General features: G+C 42.9%; 1 protein-coding gene across 6 annotated transcripts in view; it reads left to right on the forward strand.

The window, feature by feature from the left end:
• The window catches only part of INTS10 (integrator complex subunit 10), a 39133-nt gene that overhangs the window by 16091 nt on the left and 3228 nt on the right, over positions 1-19814 (forward strand). For 2 of the 6 annotated variants that reach the window (XM_028481359.2, XM_007127100.4), the window contains exons 10-16: positions 5499-5655; positions 6798-6880; positions 7590-7742; positions 10439-10547; positions 15052-15131; positions 16251-16413; positions 17276-17369. In XM_028481359.2, the coding sequence (XP_028337160.1) occupies positions 5499-5655; positions 6798-6880; positions 7590-7742; positions 10439-10547; positions 15052-15131; positions 16251-16413; positions 17276-17369 (839 nt within the window). Of the gene's footprint in view, positions 1-5498; positions 5656-6797; positions 6881-7589; positions 7743-10438; positions 10548-15051; positions 15132-16250; positions 16414-17275; positions 17370-19012; positions 19063-19483; positions 19809-19814 lie in introns of those variants that run through there. The other 4 variants (XM_024131458.3, XM_007127101.4, XM_028481362.2 and 1 more) reach the window with 3 other exon arrangements.

Genomic DNA, 19814 nt, shown 5'->3' on the forward strand with positions numbered 1-19814 from the left:
TGAAAAATGCCATTGGTAGTTTGATAGAGATTGCATTGAATTTGTAGATTGCTTTGGGTAGTATAGTCATTTTCAAAATGTTGATTCTTTGAATCCAAGAACATGGTATACCTCTCCATCTGTTTGTATCATCTTTAATTTCTTTCATCAGTATCTTATAGTTTTCTTTATACAGGTCTTTTGTCTCCTTGGGTAGGTTTATTCCTAGGTATTTTATTCTTTTTGTTTCAGTGGTCAATGGGAATGTTTCCTTAATTTCTCTTTCAGATTTTTCACCATTGATGTATAGGAATGCAAGAGATTTCTGTGCATTAATTTTGTATCCTGCTATGCAAATCAAACAATGTGATACACCATATTAAGAAATTGAAAGATACATAGTTTTGGAAGTTTTAGCCACAGCAGTCAAAGAAGAAAAAGAAATAAAAGGAATCCAGATCAGAAAAGGAGAAGTAAAACTCACTGTTTGCAGATGACATGACACTATACATAGAGAATCATAAAGATGCTACCAGAGGGCTTCCCTGGTGGCACAGTGGTGAAGAATCCGCCTGCCAATGCAGGGGACACGGGTTCGAGCCCTGGTCTGGGAAGAACCCACATGCCACGGAGCAACTAAACCCATGTGCCACAACTACTGAGCCTGTGCTCTAGAGCCTGCCAGCCACAACTACTGAAGCCCGCACACCTAGAGCCTGTGCTCCACAACAAGAGAAACCACCAAACCACCACAGTGAGAAGCCCGCACACCACAATGAAGAGTAGCCCCCGCTCGCCTCAACTAGAGAAAGCCCGCGTGCAGCAACAAAGATCCAATGCCGCCAAAAACAAAAAAACAAAACGAAACAAAAAGAAAAGAGGCTACCAGAAAACTGCTAGAGCTAATCAATGAATTTGGTAAAGTAGCAGGATACAAAATTAATGCACAGAAATCTCTTGCATTCCTATGAGTTTCTTTGCTGAGCAAAAGCTTATAAGCTTGGTTAGGTGCCATTTGTTTATTTTTGTTTTTATTTCTTTTGCCTTGGGAGACTGATCTAAGAAAATATTACTATGATTAATGTCTGAGAATGTTTTGCCTATGTTCTCTTATAGCTGTTTTATGGTGTCATGCTTTATATATAAGTCTTCAGACCATTTCGAGTTTATTTTCGTGTATGTTTTGAGGGAGTGTTCTAATTTCATTGATTTGCATGTGGCTGTCCAGCTTTCCCAGCACCACTTGCTGAAGAGACTGTCTTTTCTCCATTGTATATTCTTGCCTCCTCTGTTGAAGATTAATTGACCAGAGTTGTGTGGGTTTATTTCTGGTCTCTATTCTGTTCCATTGATCTATATGTCTGTTTTTCTGCCAATACCATGCTATTTTGATTACTATAGCTTTGTAGTATTGTCTGAAGTCTGGGAGGGTTATGCCTCCAGCTTTGTTCTTTTTCCTGAGAATTGCTTTGGCAATTCTAGGTCTTTTGTGGTTCCATATAAATTTTAGGATTATTTGTTTTAGCTCTGTGAAAAATGTCATGGGTAATTTGATAAAGGATCACATTAAATTTGTAGATTACTTTGGGTAGTATGGCCCTTTTAACAATATTAATTCTTCCATTTCAAGAGCATGGGATACCTTTCCATTTCTTTGAATCATCTTCAGTTTCCTTTATCAGTGTTTTAGAGTTCTCAGCGTACAGGTCTTTCACCTCCTTGGTTAGGTTTATTCCTAGGTTTATTTATTTTTTGACATGATTTTAAATGGGATCTTTTTTTTTTTTTTTTTTTACTTTCTCTTTCTGATATTTCATTGTTAGTGTGAAGAAATGTAACAGATTTTTGTATATTTATCTTATATCCTACTACCTTGCTGAATTCATTTATTGGTTCTAATATTTTTTGTGTGGAGTCTTTAGGATTTTCTGTATAGAGTATCATTTCTTCTGCATACAATGACAGTTTTACCTCTTCCCTTCCAATTTGGATACCTTTTATTTCTTTTTCTTGTCTAATTGCTGGGTTAAGACTTCCAATACTGTGTTGAATAGAAGTGGTAAGAGTGGGCATCCTTGTCTTGTTCCAGATTTTAGTGGGAAGGCTTTCAGCTTTTCACCATTAAGTATTATGTTGGCTGTGGGTTTGTCGTAAGTGGTTTTATTATGTTGAGATACGTTCATTCCCCCTTTGGTGAGAACTTTCATCATGAATGGATGTTGAGTTTTGTTTTGTTTTGTTTTTTTCTTATTTATTTTTTGTCTGCATCGGGTCTTCGTTGCTGCGCAAGGGCCTTCTCTAATTGCAGTGAGCAGGGCCTATTCTTCGTTGTGGTGCACAGGCTTCTCATTGTGGTGGCTTCTCTTGTTGCGGAGCACGGGATCTAGGCGTGCGTGGGTTTGTCGTAAGTGGTTTTATTATGTTGAGATACGTTCATTCCCCCTTTGGTGAGAACTTTCATCATGAATGGATGTTGAGTTTTGTTTTGTTTTGTTTTTTCTTATTTATTTTTTGTCTGCATCGGGTCTTCGTTGCTGCGCAAGGGCTTTCTCTAATTGCAGTGAGCAGGGGCTATTCTTCGTTGTGGTGCACAGGCTTCTCATTGTGGTGGCTTCTCTTGTTGCGGAGCACGGGATCTAGGCGTGCGGGCTTCAGTAGTTGCAGCACGCAGGCTCAGTAGTTGCGGCACGTGGACCCTAGAGTGCACGGGCTTCAGTAATTGCAGGGCATGGGCTCAGTATTTGTGGCACGCAGGCTCTAGGGTGTGCAGGCTTCAGTAGTTGTGGTGCACAGGCTTAGTTGCTCCACAGCATGTGGGATCTTCCTGGACCAGGGATCGAATCTGTGTCCCGTGCATTGGCAGGCGGATTCTTAACCACTGCGCCACCAGGGAAGTCCATATGTTGAGTTTTATCAGATGCTTTTTCTGCATCTGTTGAGGTAATCATGTGGTTTTTGTCTTTTCTTTTGTTAATATGGTGTATCACATTGATTGATTAGTGTTTTGTTGAACCATCCTTGTGACCCTGGAATGAATCTAACTTGATCATGGGTGTATGATCATTGGCTTCTCATTGTGGTGGCTTCTCTTGTTGCGGAGCACGGGATCTAGGCGTGCGGGCTTCAGTAGTTGCAGCACGCAGGCTCAGTAGTTGCGGCACGTGGACCCTAGAGTGCACGGGCTTCAGTAATTGCAGGGCATGGGCTCAGTATTTGTGGCACGCAGGCTCTAGGGTGTGCAGGCTTCAGTAGTTGTGGTGCACAGGCTTAGTTGCTCCACAGCATGTGGGATCTTCCTGGACCAGGGATCGAATCTGTGTCCCGTGCATTGGCAGGCGGATTCTTAACCACTGCGCCACCAGGGAAGTCCATATGTTGAGTTTTATCAGATGCTTTTTCTGCATCTGTTGAGGTAATCATGTGGTTTTTGTCTTTTCTTTTGTTAATATGGTGTATCACATTGATTGATTAGTGTTTTGTTGAACCATCCTTGTGACCCTGGAATGAATCTAACTTGATCATGGGTGTATGATCATTTTTATGTATTGTTGGATTCAGTTTGCTAATATTTTGTTGAGGATTTTTGCATCTATATTTATCAAAGATATTGACCTGTAATTTTCTTTTTTTGTAGTGTCTTTGTCTGGTTTGGTATCAGGGTGATGGTGACTTCATAGAATGACTTTGCGAGTGTTCCCTCCTGTTCAGTCTTTTGGAAGAGTTTGAGACGGATTGGTATGAGTTCTTCTTTGTGTGTTTGGTAGAATTCCCCAGTGAAGCCATCTCATCCTGGACTTTTGTTTACAGGGAGTTTTTTAAATTACAGATTCTGTTTTAGTGATTGGTCTGTTCAGAGTATCTGTTTCTTCTTGATTAAGTTTTGACAGGCTGTATGTTTCTAGAAACTTGTCCATTTCTTGTAGGTTGTCCATGTCATTGGCATGTAACTGTTCATAGTATTCTTTTAGGATTTTTTTTGTTTCTCCAGTATTGGTTGTTATTTCTCCTCTTTCATTTCTTATTTTATTTAGTTCCTCTCTTTTCTTCTTGATGAGCCTGGCTAGAGGTTTGTTGGTTTTGCTTATGAGGATTGGAGCTTTTAGCTGAAATATTTTTACGTTTTTTTTTTTAATTTTATTGAATTTTAAAAATTCAGTTGATTTACAGTGTTGTATTAGTTTCTTTTGTACAGCAAATTGATTCAGTTATACATATATATTCTTTTCCATATTCTTTTCCATTATGGTTTATTACAGGCTATTGAATATAGTTCCGTGTGCTATACAGTAGAATCTTGTTTTTTATCCATTCTATATATAATAGTTTGCATCTGTTAATCCCAAACTCCCAGTTCTTCCCTCCCCCATTCCCACCCTTGGCAACCACAGTCTCTTCTCTATGTCTGTGAGTCTGTTTCTGTTTCATAGATGTGTTTATTTGTACTTTTTTTTTTTTTTTTTTTTTGCGGTACGCGGGCCTCTCACTGTTGTGGCCTCCCCCGTTGTGGAGCACAGGCTCCGGACGCGCAGGCTCAGCGGCCATGGCTCACGGGCCCAGCCGCTCCGCGGCATGTGGGATCTTCCCAGACTGGGGCACGAACCCGTGTCCCCTGCATCGGCAGGCGGATTCTCAACCACTGCGCCACCAGGGAAGCCCTATTTGTACATATTTTTAAACGGTCTTAGTGGGGTAAAAATCTGCAGGGAGAATTTAATTTGGGTCAATGAATTAATAAAACTGACATAGGTAGAATAAAAGATTCAAGAAATTTTCAGGAAAATAAAGTGAAATGGAGCTTTTTTGACTTTACTTGTTTTTGGCAAAAAGTCTGACCATACTCAGTGACATTTACAATAGTTGCCTTTCTCTGAGGCCCTCTCTTTTCTTTGGCTTTATTTGAGATGAAGAGCAAGAAACGTAGGAAAGTTTATTATAAAGTAAAATGGGTAAATGCAGACAAATGTAATTCCTGGCCAGACAGCTTGCATTGGGTGGCCATTGGAGAAGTTATATGCAGTGAACAAAAGATAAGTAACAGTTTCTCTTAATTATTTCTCAGAGGACTCAGGCTTTAATTTTATTGCACTACAGAACAAACCGTTTCTTGGAAGCAAATTAAATGTCACATATTGGAAAAAAGTAAACTGTAAAACAGGTGCTACTTAGTTAAGCTGTATCCCTAAATGTAAAAATGTAAGTTTTGGCTTTTATAACGCTGATATATTTTTTAAGTTATTGGAAGTTTTAACTCTATAGCTTTACTCTGAAGCCAACATAAGCTTAGAATTTATCATCAGAAAACCTTAATTTTAAAAGTAACTATCAAATGTGTGAAAGGATGAAAATTTTATGTTACTTTTTAAAGCTAAATTGTTAAATTCAAAAAATTGTATTACACTCATGATAGTATCCTTTGATATGAAATTCATATAATAATCAGAATTGGCAGCAATAAATGTAATAGTGTTTAAGTAGTGACTATCTTTATAACTCTAATCATGTTCTTCACATTCTCTAAGCAGAGTTCGGACGATGAAGACTGTTCAGCAAAAGGAAGGAGTCGTCACATTGTTGTCAATAAGGCAGAACTTGCTAACTCGATCGAGGTGTTGGAAAGCTTTAAGCTGGCCAGAGAGAGCTGGGAGCTGCTCTATTCCCTGGAATTCCTTGACAAGGGTAAGGCATGCTTATCCTGTTGTGATATTTCATTTTTTATGTGAAATCATTATGCCAAAAAGGTTCATCATTCTACTCGAAATGTCAAGTCACTAACGGCTAATTAAATTGATTACAGTAGTTCACACATTTCATAGGATTCTTTTTTGAGCAGGAAATCTAATCAGTTATAAATATTCAAATAACCATTTACCTCTTAGCTCCTGCACTGGGGGTGTATTATAATCGGGATTGGGGTGGACTTGGAGGGAGAGGGGTGTGGTCTTTCTGTTAAAATTTATATTGCTGGACTTTTTTCTTGCTGGGTTTGTCCGGTGCTTCTAGTCGCTCTGCCGCTGCTTTGTGCCCCCTCCAGCCACATGTGACTAAGGCTGCAAAAGGTGCGGCTGTGCTGCCTGACTTGACTCCCGTTGCTTGAAAGCCCAAATTCCAAACACTGCAGAAAGCCCGCTTTGAGCATAGAAATGAGAGGGAGTTTCCTCTGTATAATACTTACACTATTGAGTATTTCAACACTACTCAGAAGTCACTAGCACTCTGCTAACCAGCATATTTTCCTGTACTTTGGGATCAAGGCCGTTACTTTCCTCCTGGCCAGTGGACATTTGTCCCTGGCCTGCTCCTGTCACGTGCCTATACAGACACCTTGTTTGATGTGTCATGTCATAGTTTCTAGGTAAACATTGCATCATCCAATTCCTCCTTGTCACATCTAGAATGGTGAACAGGTATGTGACTTTTGGAGGGGATGTTTTTCTTTAGGTATAAATCGACTTAAAAAAATGAGTGAAACTCTTAGTATCATATATTTATTACTTTAACTGGGTGAAAACAAAGCAGTTTAAAAGATAAAGTAATGTGTGAAAAGCATTTTGAGCAGCTGCTAGCACATGATGTGTGCTTAGTAAGTGTTGGTGCCTAATAAGATTATTTCTTGTGTATTACTGGTAAGTATTCTGCCCTAACTTTACTATCTAACTGAAAGTCCAGACCATTGTTTTAGAAATCAAAGTCTAAAGTTACATCCATTTTTTGGTAATTTGTTTCTCTCTGACTATTGTTCTGTTGGTGGGTATGTCAGCTTTATTCTCTGCTTCTGTGTTACATATTTCTGGTAAATTAGCTTTTGAATTCTTGCTCAGAATTTACAAGAATTTGTTTGGCGTGGAAGACGGATACTTGGCTTTGGTTGAGAATCTTCCTCAATGATGTGATCATCTATCAGGTAATGTATGTTTCAGTACCTGTGTCTTGACGGGACCACGGTTGCTGCGAGCATCTTCAGCGTGAAGGTGTATGTGTTTCCTCCTGCTCTGAAGGCAGATGTTCTGTCTTCACTGATGAGGGGATTGTGGTCCACTTTAAGCCGAGAACAGTTCCGGACGGCAGGCCCACACCTGGGTTACTTTTGGGGGTCCAATCACACCCCTCTCTGAAAGTAAGAGTTTTATTTCTCAGTGAAAGACAAACACTGCTCACCCCTCCTGTCTGCTCTGGGGGAGCCCTGCTGCCTTGCTCTGCTGTCCTCGAGGTACTTATGTCCAGAAGGGAGAGAGGATTCAGTAACGAGAGGGAGAGCTTCTAACCCCCGTTGTTGAAATGGGCAGGTTGCAGCTTCCAGCCTTCATGAAGGAGAAATGGTATTAGTAGTAAAATAGTCATAAAGAAGTGGTATATCCAAAATGTACCCTACCAAAGAACTTGTGTCATTTTATTCAGTCTCAAGAATTAAGACTAGAAGGAAAAATCTTTGTATTTATGAAGTCCCCCTCCATGTAGCTTTAGCTAAGTTGGTTTGATTCTGTAGCTGTCTCCATTCCCTCCTCAAATGATTAAGCACAGGTGCCTGATTTGTGGTTGCTTGCTAGGGGCGTAATTAGCTCTGGAGATTCTTTAATGGCACTGTGTTTCCCTCCTTGCTGTGACTTTCTAAGGGTCAATATAAAAAGGCCATAGCCAGCCTGCACCACTTGGCAGCTCTCCAGGGACCACTTCCTCAGCCACAGATCTCGGGACAGGGGACCTTGGAGCATCAGAGGGCGCTCATTCAGCTGGCGACCTGCCACTTCGCCTTGGGGGAGTACAGAGTGAGTACTGGGTGCCTGGCACGGGGACGCGCAGGTGCACTCGGCGACCCTGGGGCTTTCTTTTTTTTTTCCCAGAGTGGCTTTTTAATTCAGTGCATGTTTACTTGAAGCTTGCTCTTTCTGCCTAGATTTTATTATCTAATCTGCTGGTGAAAAGCTTAGTGATGCTGTTTAATTTCCTCCTTTCTATAGCTTCCCTCAAGTTAGGCTTCCATACTTTTCACATTTCCCGCTCATTATTCCATTTGTTGGAGGATGATTTTTACTTTCTTGCCTGGAATCCCTTTAGAGTGGAGTCAGTCCTCTTGTACTTGGACAGAAGAGGCCTTCACCAAGTGGGAGATGGAGATTCACAATAGCTTATCTGAACCTCAGGTTCTCTTTTTACGTGGTGGTGACACCTCCTAGGGGTGTTGCAGGAGCAGCTGTGTGAACAGACCTGTCTTCTCTGTGCTGTGAGCCCCTCCTTGCATGGTGGCCGCACAGCTTCGGTCCACAGTAAACACCTGCATGCGGTGAGCGTGATCACCAGCTTTATACGCACAGTTACTGGATAGATTCAAGTCACACCTTAACACGCAAACTCTGATTTCTTCCTGTCTCTCTATATGTTAAGTTGATTACTTTGTGATTAAAAACGCTAAATTAAATTTTTTAACTTGAACTTTGAAATATGATTTATAATTTGCTGTGATGAATTTTAGAAAGAAAAAGTTAATAAGTATGTGAAGTATGTGCATTTAAAATTGAAATGCTTTTCTACCATCACTTATGTTGTCAGGTGCCTAATTCTAAGTTTCAGTTGGTTCCTTTTGAGAACTTAAGAGAGCACATAGTTATGCACACAGATACACGTGTCATGTAGAATTAGACAGCCGTGCACTGTACTGCTGTTCTGCATTGTACGAGGGAACGTACAGTAAACTGGTAGATTTGATTAAGCTACGCAGACTCATTCTCTCTGAGGGCTCCTGTTACCACCTCCGTGCGGGTCGCTCTTAGGCTTTCATCTTTGGTTTCTACCTTACCCGATTCCTGAGTCTCTGACTGCCTGTCTTTGGCTGGGACTCAGCATGTCCAGATGTGCATTTCCTTAGTTCTCTGGACCTTAGACACCACCTGTCAAGTCACAGAGGCTCTTACTCAAGCTGGTCCTTTTGTCTCTTCCAGGATGGGGCACCAGTGCTTTTGGCATAGTGCCTTTTATTTCCACTGCCACCACCGTAACGCACGGCTTTTAACTGAGTTTGTTGCTTGTAACCATTTTTCCAACCCTATAAGTTATGGTCAACTCTCTACAACATTGCTGTCATCATTCCATTTCATTGAGGTGTTGACTTCCTGGGTGCCCCAGGGTGGGATCCCTGTGTTCAAAGACATCTAATTCGAGTTGGAGAGAGAAGTGCAGGTGTTTATGTAAGACAGTTAAAAATCTAGTGCTAGCGGTTTGCCTCAGACCTGTGCACAGCAGTCATTCAGGGAAGGGTGGTTTCACCCGGGCCCACACCCTCAGGGAGAGATTTGGGGGAAAGCCTGGCTGAAGGTGGGTATTGAATGATGGCGGCATATGATTCTGAGTTGACGCCTGGTCCCACTACTCACTAGCGCTGTGACCTGTCTAACTCCAGGGTTCAAGTTCTTAACTACCGAGCTGCCGATCTCTCAAAGCTGGAGCTTCATGACCCTGTGGCCATGGGTGATTCTGGATGTGCCAGGATACCGACCCCTCAGCCCCAGGCAGTTAGCTGTGGCTTGGGCAGCTAAGCCCCAGATCATTTGCTGCCAGCTCAGAGCAGCCTTACAAATACTATTTTCTGGATGTGCCAAGACATGAAAAAGGTTGGGAAGCGTGGATTTAAGATTCCACTTCATCATCTGTAAAATGGGGGTAGTAGGGGGTTGTGCCTGACACACAGGAAATGCTCCTTCAGCCGATTCTGACTGTTACTACTGGAGTTTGGTGGGTGGACAGAAGGTGATGCCCTGCTCTCTGTGGTTCGAGACCACCTGCTCCGTGGGGCACCTGGGGCCGCCTCTCATCCACCAGCACATCATCGGTCCAGTTTCATGTCTGTTTCCTAAACCACGCCCTCCTTCCCCTCAAGGGAATCGCCAAAACCAGTAGGAAGCCTTCCTCACGTCTTTCTCTCCTCCTTTGAAAACCCGTTTTTCTCTTTTCCATATTTCAGATCCTGCCCGCCTTTAAGGCTTAGATCACCTTCCTGCCTGAAATTTTTCCTGCTAGTTTAGCCTGTGGGTGTTTCTACTTAGTTTTAAATTATGCTCTAAACATACCATTTTAGTCCACCACCATGTGTCCCATTTTGTTAATTTTTCTATTCAGTGAGTTAGTAAATGTCCTTAAGATGGGGACATACTTCTTTTGGATTCCACTGTGCTGTGAAACACTTTGGTAGCTTAGTTAATGCTTGATTCATTTTTAAGTTTTGTTCTTTTGTTTTTTAACAGTGAAGAATGAGTTAGTGTTCCCTGAATGGTCTAGTACGTGGATTTAATCTCAGTTATTTTTCTACACTCGGTGTCAAGCAGACAGTACTGGTCACGTGGCGTCCTGGGGCCGTGCTCCCCAGCTCTGTGCACAGGTGGCCCCACTTGTGCTGCAGAGGTTTTAGTTACATAGATTTGGTTTCAGTCAGAAACTTTCAGTTAGTTCCTTCTGGTCTTGTCTTCTCTAGATGACGTGTGAGAAGGTCCTTGATTTGATGTGCTACATGGTCCTCCCCATCCAGGACGGAGGCAAGTCACAGGAAGAACCCTCAAAAATAAAGCCCAAGTTTAGAAAAGGTACAGTGACAAATTTTATTTTTATTTTATAGAAATAGCTTTAGGACCTAAGGCTGGGAATTTTTTGTAATTCCTGACAACATAATACCATGTGATCTGCAGGGCTTGACAAATTGTATAAGGAGCGAAGTGCTCGCCAAGCTTTTCGTGGCTCTGATTTCATAAGCAGCCATAAATCTGTCCTTCTTCCAAAGTTCTCGTCAGTTCCTGAGTTTGTTGGCTCTTTGAAGAGTATCAGTGAGCTCCTTTTCCTATCTTTACCAATTCTAGGAAATCTTGTAATAATTAGTTGAGAAGGATCTCTTAGCATGTCTCTCTTGGGCTGTTTTGAGCTTTACCTCAAGTTGCTCATTGTTGAAAAACTACGTAAATTGAGCTGTGATGCTTCATAGGAAAGGAAGAGAGCCCCACTGTCATGATCTAAGTTCCATCTTAGAAGTTGGAAAAAAGATAATCTGTCAAACCCAAGCCAAGTAGAAAATGGGGAATAATAAAGACAAGAGCAGAAACTAATGAAACAGAAAAAAATAGAGGAAATGAATAAAGCAAAAAGTCGGTTTTCTGAAAAAAGTTAATGAAATTGATGAACCCCTAACAAGATTGACCAGGAAGGTAGTAAATACAAATAACCAGTATCAGGAATGGAAGCGGGAGTGTCACTCCAGATCATGCTGAAACCAGAAGGACAGTAAGAGAATAGGTTGTGAATAACTTTTTGCCAATAAATTTAACAATTTAGGTGAAATGGAAAGAATTCCTTGAAAAACACAACTTACCAAAACAGACACAAAATGAAATAGAAAATCTGAATGTTTTATATCTATCAAAGAAATCAAATTTGTTGTCGAAAACTTTCCCACAAAGAAAGCTCCAGGCCCAATTGGCTTCACTGTGAATCTTGTCAAGCATTTAGTAAGAAATAACTCCAATCCTGTACACACTTTTGGAGAAAATAGAGAAAGAGGGAACACTTACCAATTCAGTTTTTAAGACCAACATAACCCTGATAGCAAAACCAAACAAGAGAAGAACATTAAAGGCCAGTGTCTGTCATGATCATAGATGCCAAAATTCTTAACAAAATATAAGCAAATACAGCAATATATAAGAAAGAAAATACATAACGGCCAAGTATACCCGGAATGCAAAGGTGGTTTAACACAGAAAAACCAATCACTGCAGTTCACCACATTAGCAGATTAAAGAGGAAAAATCACAAGATTGTCTTAATGGATGCAGACAGAATTCAATTATGTCTGCATTTATCATTCATGATTTTTTTTTAATTTTAGTAAACTAGAGATAGGAGGAAACTTCCTTAGCATCATTCTTAACTATGAAATATTGAATGCTTTCCCCAAGACCAGCAGCAATATAGGGGTGTCTGCTGTCAGCACCTCAATTCAACATCCTGAAGATTCTAGCAAACACAATAAGCAAGAAAAAGAAAGGTTGAAAAAGAACCGTTTTTATTCACAGCTACATATTTGGCTACGTGGAAAAGTCAAGGAATCTCCAAATAGAATAACATCAAAACCCGTAAAATACTTAGGGATAAATTTAATGAAAGATGTGCAAAATCATGTTTGTAGGTTAGAAGACTCAATATTGTTAGGATACCAGTTCTCCCCAAATGTCTCTATAGATTCAATGCAATCCCAATCAAAATCCCAGCAGACTTTTTTTTTTTTAACAGACGTTGACAAACTGATTCTAAAATTTATATGGAAATACTACCAACAGTTTTGAAAAAGACTAACAAAATTGGACAAGTGACCCTACCTGATAGCAGGGTTTAATATAAAGCTACAGTTATCCAGACAGTATTGGCATAAGATTGGAGAATCCAGAAATGGACCCACATAAGTATGGTCAAATGATTTTCCATGAAGACGCCAAAGTAATTCAATGGAGAAAGGAAAGCCTTTTCAACAAATGGTGCTGGAACAAAGGGATCTTCATGTAGAAGAAAAAAAGACCCTCACCTCCTACCTCACATTATTCCCAAATATTAATTTGAGCTGGAGCAGAGAGACTAAATGGAAAAGCTAAATGATAACACTTTTTTAGAAGAACATTTCTTTGAGACTGGTAGTAGGTTTCTTAGGACACTAAAAGCTTTCTAGAAGACAAAGCATGACAGTTTTGATACTTATTGGGAATTCATTATACTGTTCTGTTTACTTTTTATATGTTTGGGATTTTCCACAACAAAAGGTTGAAAAAAATAGATATAGCCCAGACCCCTTCAAAAATTAATATCTCTTTGGAACAGAAACAGATCAGGTGGGTAAGACTTGACCTAGCGGACATCAAAACTAATTTTAAAGTGTAGCATTGGCGTAGAGATTGACCCCAGGAACAGAATAGAGAACCAAGAAACTGGTAGCATTACAGTCCAGGGGAGGAAGAATGAATTTATCCTGTAAGTTGGTACTGTTACAGTTGATGATCCAAATATAAAAACGACAGAAAAGAGATTCCTCCTTCATACTACACAAGAACCCTTTAAATTTTAAGATTTAAATATTAAAACTAAAACTTTTTTAGAAGAAAATACAGAAGACGATCTTTGTTGCTTTCTAGTTAGAGAAGGATTTAGGCTATAAAGAGCACACGACATAAAAGATTAGTGAATTTGATCACGTTAAAATCAAAACACCAACAAAAGATATTATGATCAAAGTGAAAAGCTATAGACTACAAGAAAATTGTCCAGCACAATTTATATATTTATATACTTATATATTCAACAAAAAATTAGTATCCAGAATTTTTAAAGAGCTCCTGTAAGAAACAAATAACCAACCCCCCATAGAAAAACAGGCAAAAAATATGAACAACAGATTCACAGAAGCCAAATGGCCAAAAACTACTTGGAAAGATTCTCCACATATTATTAATACAGGAAATTCAGATTAAAACAATAAGCTATCATTTTACATCAGGAAGCAGAGAGTAAAGGGTGGCCGTATTGACCGTCAGGACGTGAAGATACACATGGCCCACGTGCTTCTGGAAGGCGCAGAGATTCATATGGTCACTTTGGAGAGCAGTTTAGCAGTACCAAGTTGCACATCTCACTACCTGGTTATGTGCCCCTTCCAGGTATAGACTTCAGATCAGTGATCTCCAAACTTGGGCCCTCACCTACTGGGTCATGAATTTCCAATAGAAATTTTCTTTTTTAATGAGATAGACTGTAACAGTGTTATTAAAATGAATGTATCTCCACTAAAGAGGGTAAATTTTATTTCACGAACCTTTTGTTTTAGACACGCAGTTGACCCTTGAACAATGCAGGAGTTAACCCAGGGGCTCACACCCATCCCTCCCCTCAGCGGTCGAAAATCTGGGTACTGCTCTCTGCCTCAAAAACAGGAATTGACCAGTGACTCAGCCTAGGGCAGGAAGCTGGAACAGTTTGGATAAAATCAGAGCTCAGACCGCAATTCTTTTGATTCCACGTGTTGTGATCTCTAATCCAATACAAACTTGTCCCCACACTGAGTTCATTTAGAGATCTGTAAGATGAAAATGCAGACACTGTATTTACTGAAAAATCCATGTATAAGTGGACGTGTGCAGTTCAGACCTGTGTTGCTCAGGAGCCAGCTGTATGAACACGTGTAAGTGTGTGTGCACAGGGTCGCCACATGAAAAGCATATTTATTTCTTGCTACTTCTTGCCTCTGGGGTAGAGAGGATTTAGGATAGAAAGAGCACACAGCATAAAGGAAAGGACTGTGGTCTTGGTTTGAAAAACAACCATTGCTTAAAGTTTTTTCCACAGGTGCACAAGAAAATATATATAAGAATGTTTATTTCAGCATTGTTGGTAATAGTGAGACATTGGAATACTCAGTGTTTACCATAAAAGAATGGATAAATCAGTTGTGGTCAATGTAACCAACAGAACACTACGTAACACAGAAAACCAATGAGCTAGAGCCACAGATATTAGTACCAAAAACAATCTGCAGAAAGATACGTACACTATGACACCATTTATATAGTAGACTGAAAACACACAAAACGTTTCTCTGTGGTGGGTGAATATAGATTCCTGTGTTAAAAGCAGGCAGTGCGCACAGGAATGATGAAGCAGTCTTCTCTCAGGAGGGAGGCAGGGGTGGCATCAGAAGAGGAGAACTGAGCTCGCGATGCTTTATATTAAAATCTAAAACTAAAGCAGATGTCAGCATTTTATACAGCTGAGTGGTGAGCACTCTGGTGTTTGTAATAATCTCTGTCATTTTCTATGTATTTCAAGTGTTTCATAATAATAAGTATTTAAGCAACTTTAGAAATTTAGATTGAGAAATGAAATCCAGAGACCATTGAAAAACCAGTTTCGCCTTCACTAAGTGTAATTGTGGTTTAACTGTGTTGAGACCATGTGATTGTTGCTTATCCTTTTCCTTTTAAGGAAAGCACTTTAAACATCTGCTTCTCAAAGCTCTTTTCTTTGCTACTAACCAAGTATATTGTGGACTTTTCTTAGGTTCAGATCTGAAGCTTCTGCCTTGTACCAGCAAGGCTATCATGCCCTATTGCCTGCACTTAATGTTAGCTTGTTTTAAGGTAAGCGTCACATTGATTAGTGTAAAGGAAATTAATTTGCAAGATTGTTCTGATGATCTGGAATGACTTGAATTGAGAGCCTTAGGCGCAAATGTTAGTTCAGTCCTTTGAAAACAGGTTGGTGTAGTGAGGAAAGCACATGGGTAAGGAATTAACAAATATTTATTAAATATTGACTGTACTAGGCAAAGATGAGTAGGAAGTAATCCCCATCCTCGAGAGGTTTACAGGTAACAGTGGGACAGATAATGTACAGGTAATAGTGGGGTGGATACGCAAATAACCTTGCCTGTGGCAGTGTCCAGTAAATATTTCATGAATTCGCCTACGAGTCAGGATATATTAGTTACGGAAGAAGGGAGCACAAGTGCCGCTGGGCCCATGGAAGGATGTGAGCTCATTATCACAGGGCTAGGGCACGGGGCTGAGCTTGTGCAGAGGCCCAGCAGAGCCAGGAGAGTCTAGGGGCTGGGCTGTGGCGAGCGGCGGCCTGGGCGGACAGGCTGAGTTGTCTGCGAAGGCTCGTGAGCGGCGGGCAGCAGTATCGGGCCTCCCCTTCAGGGCGCTGGTTGCCAAACCTGGCTCTTGATCTGAAGCACTGAGGCAACAGAAACAATTTGCAGTGACTTCAGGCACAGCTGCCGGTTTAGAACCAGAAGCCCTTTGACGGTTTCTCGCTTCACACCCCTGCGTCCTCCTTCCTGTGGCTCCCGCCGGCCTTTCTCCCCAGTCCCACGGTCTCCTCAGACCCCTCTGTCTAAGGGGGCCTCGCGCCCGCCCTCCATCCACCCCCCAGCCCCTTAAAAGAAGTCCCCAGATTCTCCTCTGTTACCCAGACCGCTCACCTCCCTCGCGCCCTCCTCCCCGCGTTCAGCGCCTCGGGCCCACCCTGCATGTCCGGCTCCCGCCTCGATGCTCACGAGGGTGCCCGGGAGCCGGGTTCTGTGGTGGGGCCCCTCCTCGCCGGCAGCGGTGACGTTTGCCAGGCAGCCTTGACTTCTGCTGTCCCTTCTGAGTAGTGACCGTAGTCACGCACTTTCCTGCAGCAGAGTTTTGGGGGAGGTGGTATCGGGTGCGTGTGAGATCACCCCGCGACTCCCTCCCCTCTGTGTCCTGCAGCTGAGAGCCTTCACAGACAGCAGAGACGACATGGCGCTGGGGCACGTGATCGTGCTGCTTCAGCAGGAGTGGCCGCGGGGAGAGACCCTTTTCTTGAAAGCCGTCAATAAGATTTGCCAGCAAGGAAACTTCCAATATGAGAATTTTTTCAATTATGTTACAAGTATCCTTTTTCTTGTTTGAGCAGAAGAAATGCTTGGTACAAAAATGAATGAACCATTTGGGGTAGAAATAATGGTTTTGGTGATTTGGGGGAAAAGGAGAAGGAATGGTGACTTAAAATGGGATTGTGGCAGCTGGTTTTGTGAAAGTCATGAACGGCTTCAAAGAGGAATCAGGAACGTGGACAGCCCTGTTGCATTTTCCACTTCAAGTGGCTTCTTAGGAAGGTACCCAAGGTGCCTGAAGTAAGAGCCTGCAGGCTCCCTGCAGGCCCAGAGTGACTGCTGAGGCCGTAGACTGATTCTCCGTTGGCCTTCCTCTGGGAACAGGGCCCCTGGGGTCTGGGGTTACAACAGCAGCTGTCACGGGCCCGCTGGACACCCGCCAGAGAAGCTGCCCCACCCAGCACTGGCTTTCGTGATGGGGAGCATTGTATTGCATACTGTTGGTTAGGGAAAGGTCTGGTGTTCATACTTCATTGCTTCTCTTAATACATCATTTTTGAGTTGCAAGGCGTCTGACATCCCTGTCCAGGTGCCTAGAGCAGCATTTCTTAACCTTTGGGCGGGGGGAGGGGGGCAGTGTGTATAGCACCTCTACCGTCTCTTTCGTTTCTTATTAAGAAAACAAAAGATGCTGCTCCTGAGGCCCTGTAGGCTCTGCTCAGTCAGCTACCTGAGAAACATGTTTCTCTTTGTGAGGGAGTTGGGCTGGCATAGGAACCGCTGGGTTTGGACTCAGGCAGCGCTGGGTTGTTGGTGCGGTTGCCGTGGGCAGGTCTCTCAGTGGCTGCGAGCCCGTCTCCTCCTCCAGGAGAGCAGGGCTCCATGCTTTCTCACGTGGTTCCCTGAATCTGGCCTCAGATATCGACATGCTGGAGGAGTTCGCCTACCTGAGAACTCAGGAAGGTGGGAAGATCCATCTGGAACTACTGCCCAATCAAGGAATGCTGATCAAGTAAGGGCACTGTCTCCTGCTCTCCGTGCTGAGTGCCCGCCTTCGTGTGCTTGTAGGAGATATTTGTAAATGTCTGTGGCTTTCAAACAGTCATTAGAAAGGAATCCAAACCTGGTCTCTGTTTTGGAGAGTAGATTTGATTCCGGGAGTCCTTTTGAAAGACTTGGCATTTCCTTAACTACATTTCCGATAAAACATTGTTTAAATTGGGGTAGTTTTTCACTTTTGATACTTACTTCACTAGACGAAAAGTCTTATTCATGGTATCTTTTCCGTTCCAAAACTTACAGACTGATCCTATAATTTCTGATTAGAAGTAGGGTGCTTTTAATTAAGAAAAGCCATGCCTAACTAAAGTTGAGCGGGACTGGGAAAAACTGCAGACCTAACTTCCACGCTGTACTTGGGCCTCAGCGTTGACTGAAGCCCTGCCGAGCGCCTGCCCGCTCAGCAGGGCGGGGCTTGCTCTCGGCGCTCCCCACTCCTGGATGAAGTCAGTGACCATTTATGATTTTTAAATGCCCTTGCTTCTGCCCTTCAGTCCTCATTGCAGTTTGGACGGTACATCCTCTGTGCTGCAGACGCCTCGCGTAGTGTGATGTCCGTACTTCCTCCTCTGCGTCCTGCACGTTCAGCGTGTGTGGGTCAGGATCAGAGTCACTGCAGGAGACCGAACCCCGAGTGAAAAGAAAGTGTTGCTGAGGCTGACAGATCCTCCTTTTTCCCTCACTTGGGAAAGGGACGAGTTTTCAGCGGAAAGCCAAAATCGGCACCTCGTGCTGTCTTTGGGGCGTGTTGTCGAGAGGGACGTAAGAGGTGTCCCTCTGGACTCCCGTAGCCTCGGGGCTGGGGCACCCAGCTAGCACGGTGTCCTGTCAGGAATGGGAAGGTGGGGTGCTTGTCGTTCACCTTGCAAACGTTGCTAAAGATTCTGCGCGTTTGACATGAAAGCGCAAGACCTTTGTACGTTAGCTGGCTCAGGCAAGGGGACCAGACACGCCCATCTTCCCACTCTGGTAGCTCCCCTAGAACGTGGGGAAAATAACTGCATGATTCAAAATATTCTTCACCGTGCTTGAGAGTAAAGATGGCTTTTTGACACGGAAGCCTAGGTAACCCCTTTTACGTTGTAATTTCCAGCTTTTGAGGCTGGACACACAAACATACCTTTAATAGCTTTTTCTTTAATTCCCATTAATGCTCACCATACAAATTGTCATAATATGGAGACAGCCTCAGTAGAATCAACTCCGTTTACTTGGATTAAACCCGAGTTTAATAATCCTCACACTAGGTAATGCTTAGCTGTGAATGTGAGAGAAGAGGCTGTCAGAAAATCAGTGGTTGAGTCTCAGACTTCATTCTACTGAACCTGTCTTCTCCAGCCAGTTTTATTGAGCTGCACAGTGACACGGAAACATGCAGACAAGCCCTCGGATGAGGAGTGAAGGCGAGGAGGGCTGTTGGACATGCAGACGGTGTCCTTAGTTAAAGAAACCCTTAATTTCTTCTAACTCCCTGTAGAAGACCATTAAGTCTCTTAGGAAACCTGCTGTTCCATCAGTTTGGAAGCAGGACTAGGGGCTGTTGCTTAGTGAGCTGACAGTGTGAGTCTCAGGGTTCATTTGAAACCTGCCTTTCAGATTCTGATGAGAAACTACCGCGGAGAAGCGGGCCGCCTGAGACAGTTGAGGTATGGTCGGGATCTCGAGTAAAACTGTCACATTCCTTTTCCCTTTGGGTCGCAAACAAATTGTGTGAAGCCACTGTGGACCTTTTGAGGGGCCCTCCAACCGAGCGCAGAGATGCAGGGAGCAGAGTCCAGCCTTCCCTCGGGTGAGGCTGAGTCCGTCCTGGTTGTGGCGTCTGGGCCGCAGCAGGTACGGTACCAGCGCCGAGGGCACGGGGGCCTGACCGGCAGGAGGGACGAGCTCTGATTCTTACCTACACGTGCTGCTCTCATGTATTTTGAAGTAGAGAAATGCTTTTGTGCTGATGCTTGCAGTACCCTGGGTGACACAGAAACCCATGTCCTGTGTGTGCCCCGAACTGGGTGTGTGATGACGTTCTCAGAGGTGATCACCCGGCTAATGTACTCATTTCTGTTGTTACAGAATCCCGCAAAGCCATGGCCCAGACCCTTGTTTTCCTTTCCCCCATCTGTTCCTTTCCTCAATACTTTTTGAAATTTAAACTCAACCTTTCTTTATCAAAAACATTGCCAGCCTCTCCAGTCCTCTTGAAAGGGCCTCTTCAGTCTAGGGCTTCAGTCCCATCAAAGATGGTTCTAGGGCTTCCCTGGTGGCGCAGTGCTTGAGAGTCCACCTGCCGATGCAGGGGACACGGTTCGTGCCCCGGTCCAGGAGGATCTCACATGCCGCAGAGCGGCTGGGCCCGTGAGCCATGGCCGCTGAGCCTGCGCGTCCGGAGCCTGTGCTCCGCAAC

The sequence above is a fragment of the Physeter macrocephalus genome, chromosome 20, assembly GCF_002837175.3.
Source record: "Physeter macrocephalus isolate SW-GA chromosome 20, ASM283717v5, whole genome shotgun sequence".
NCBI lineage: Eukaryota > Metazoa > Chordata > Mammalia > Artiodactyla > Physeteridae > Physeter > Physeter macrocephalus.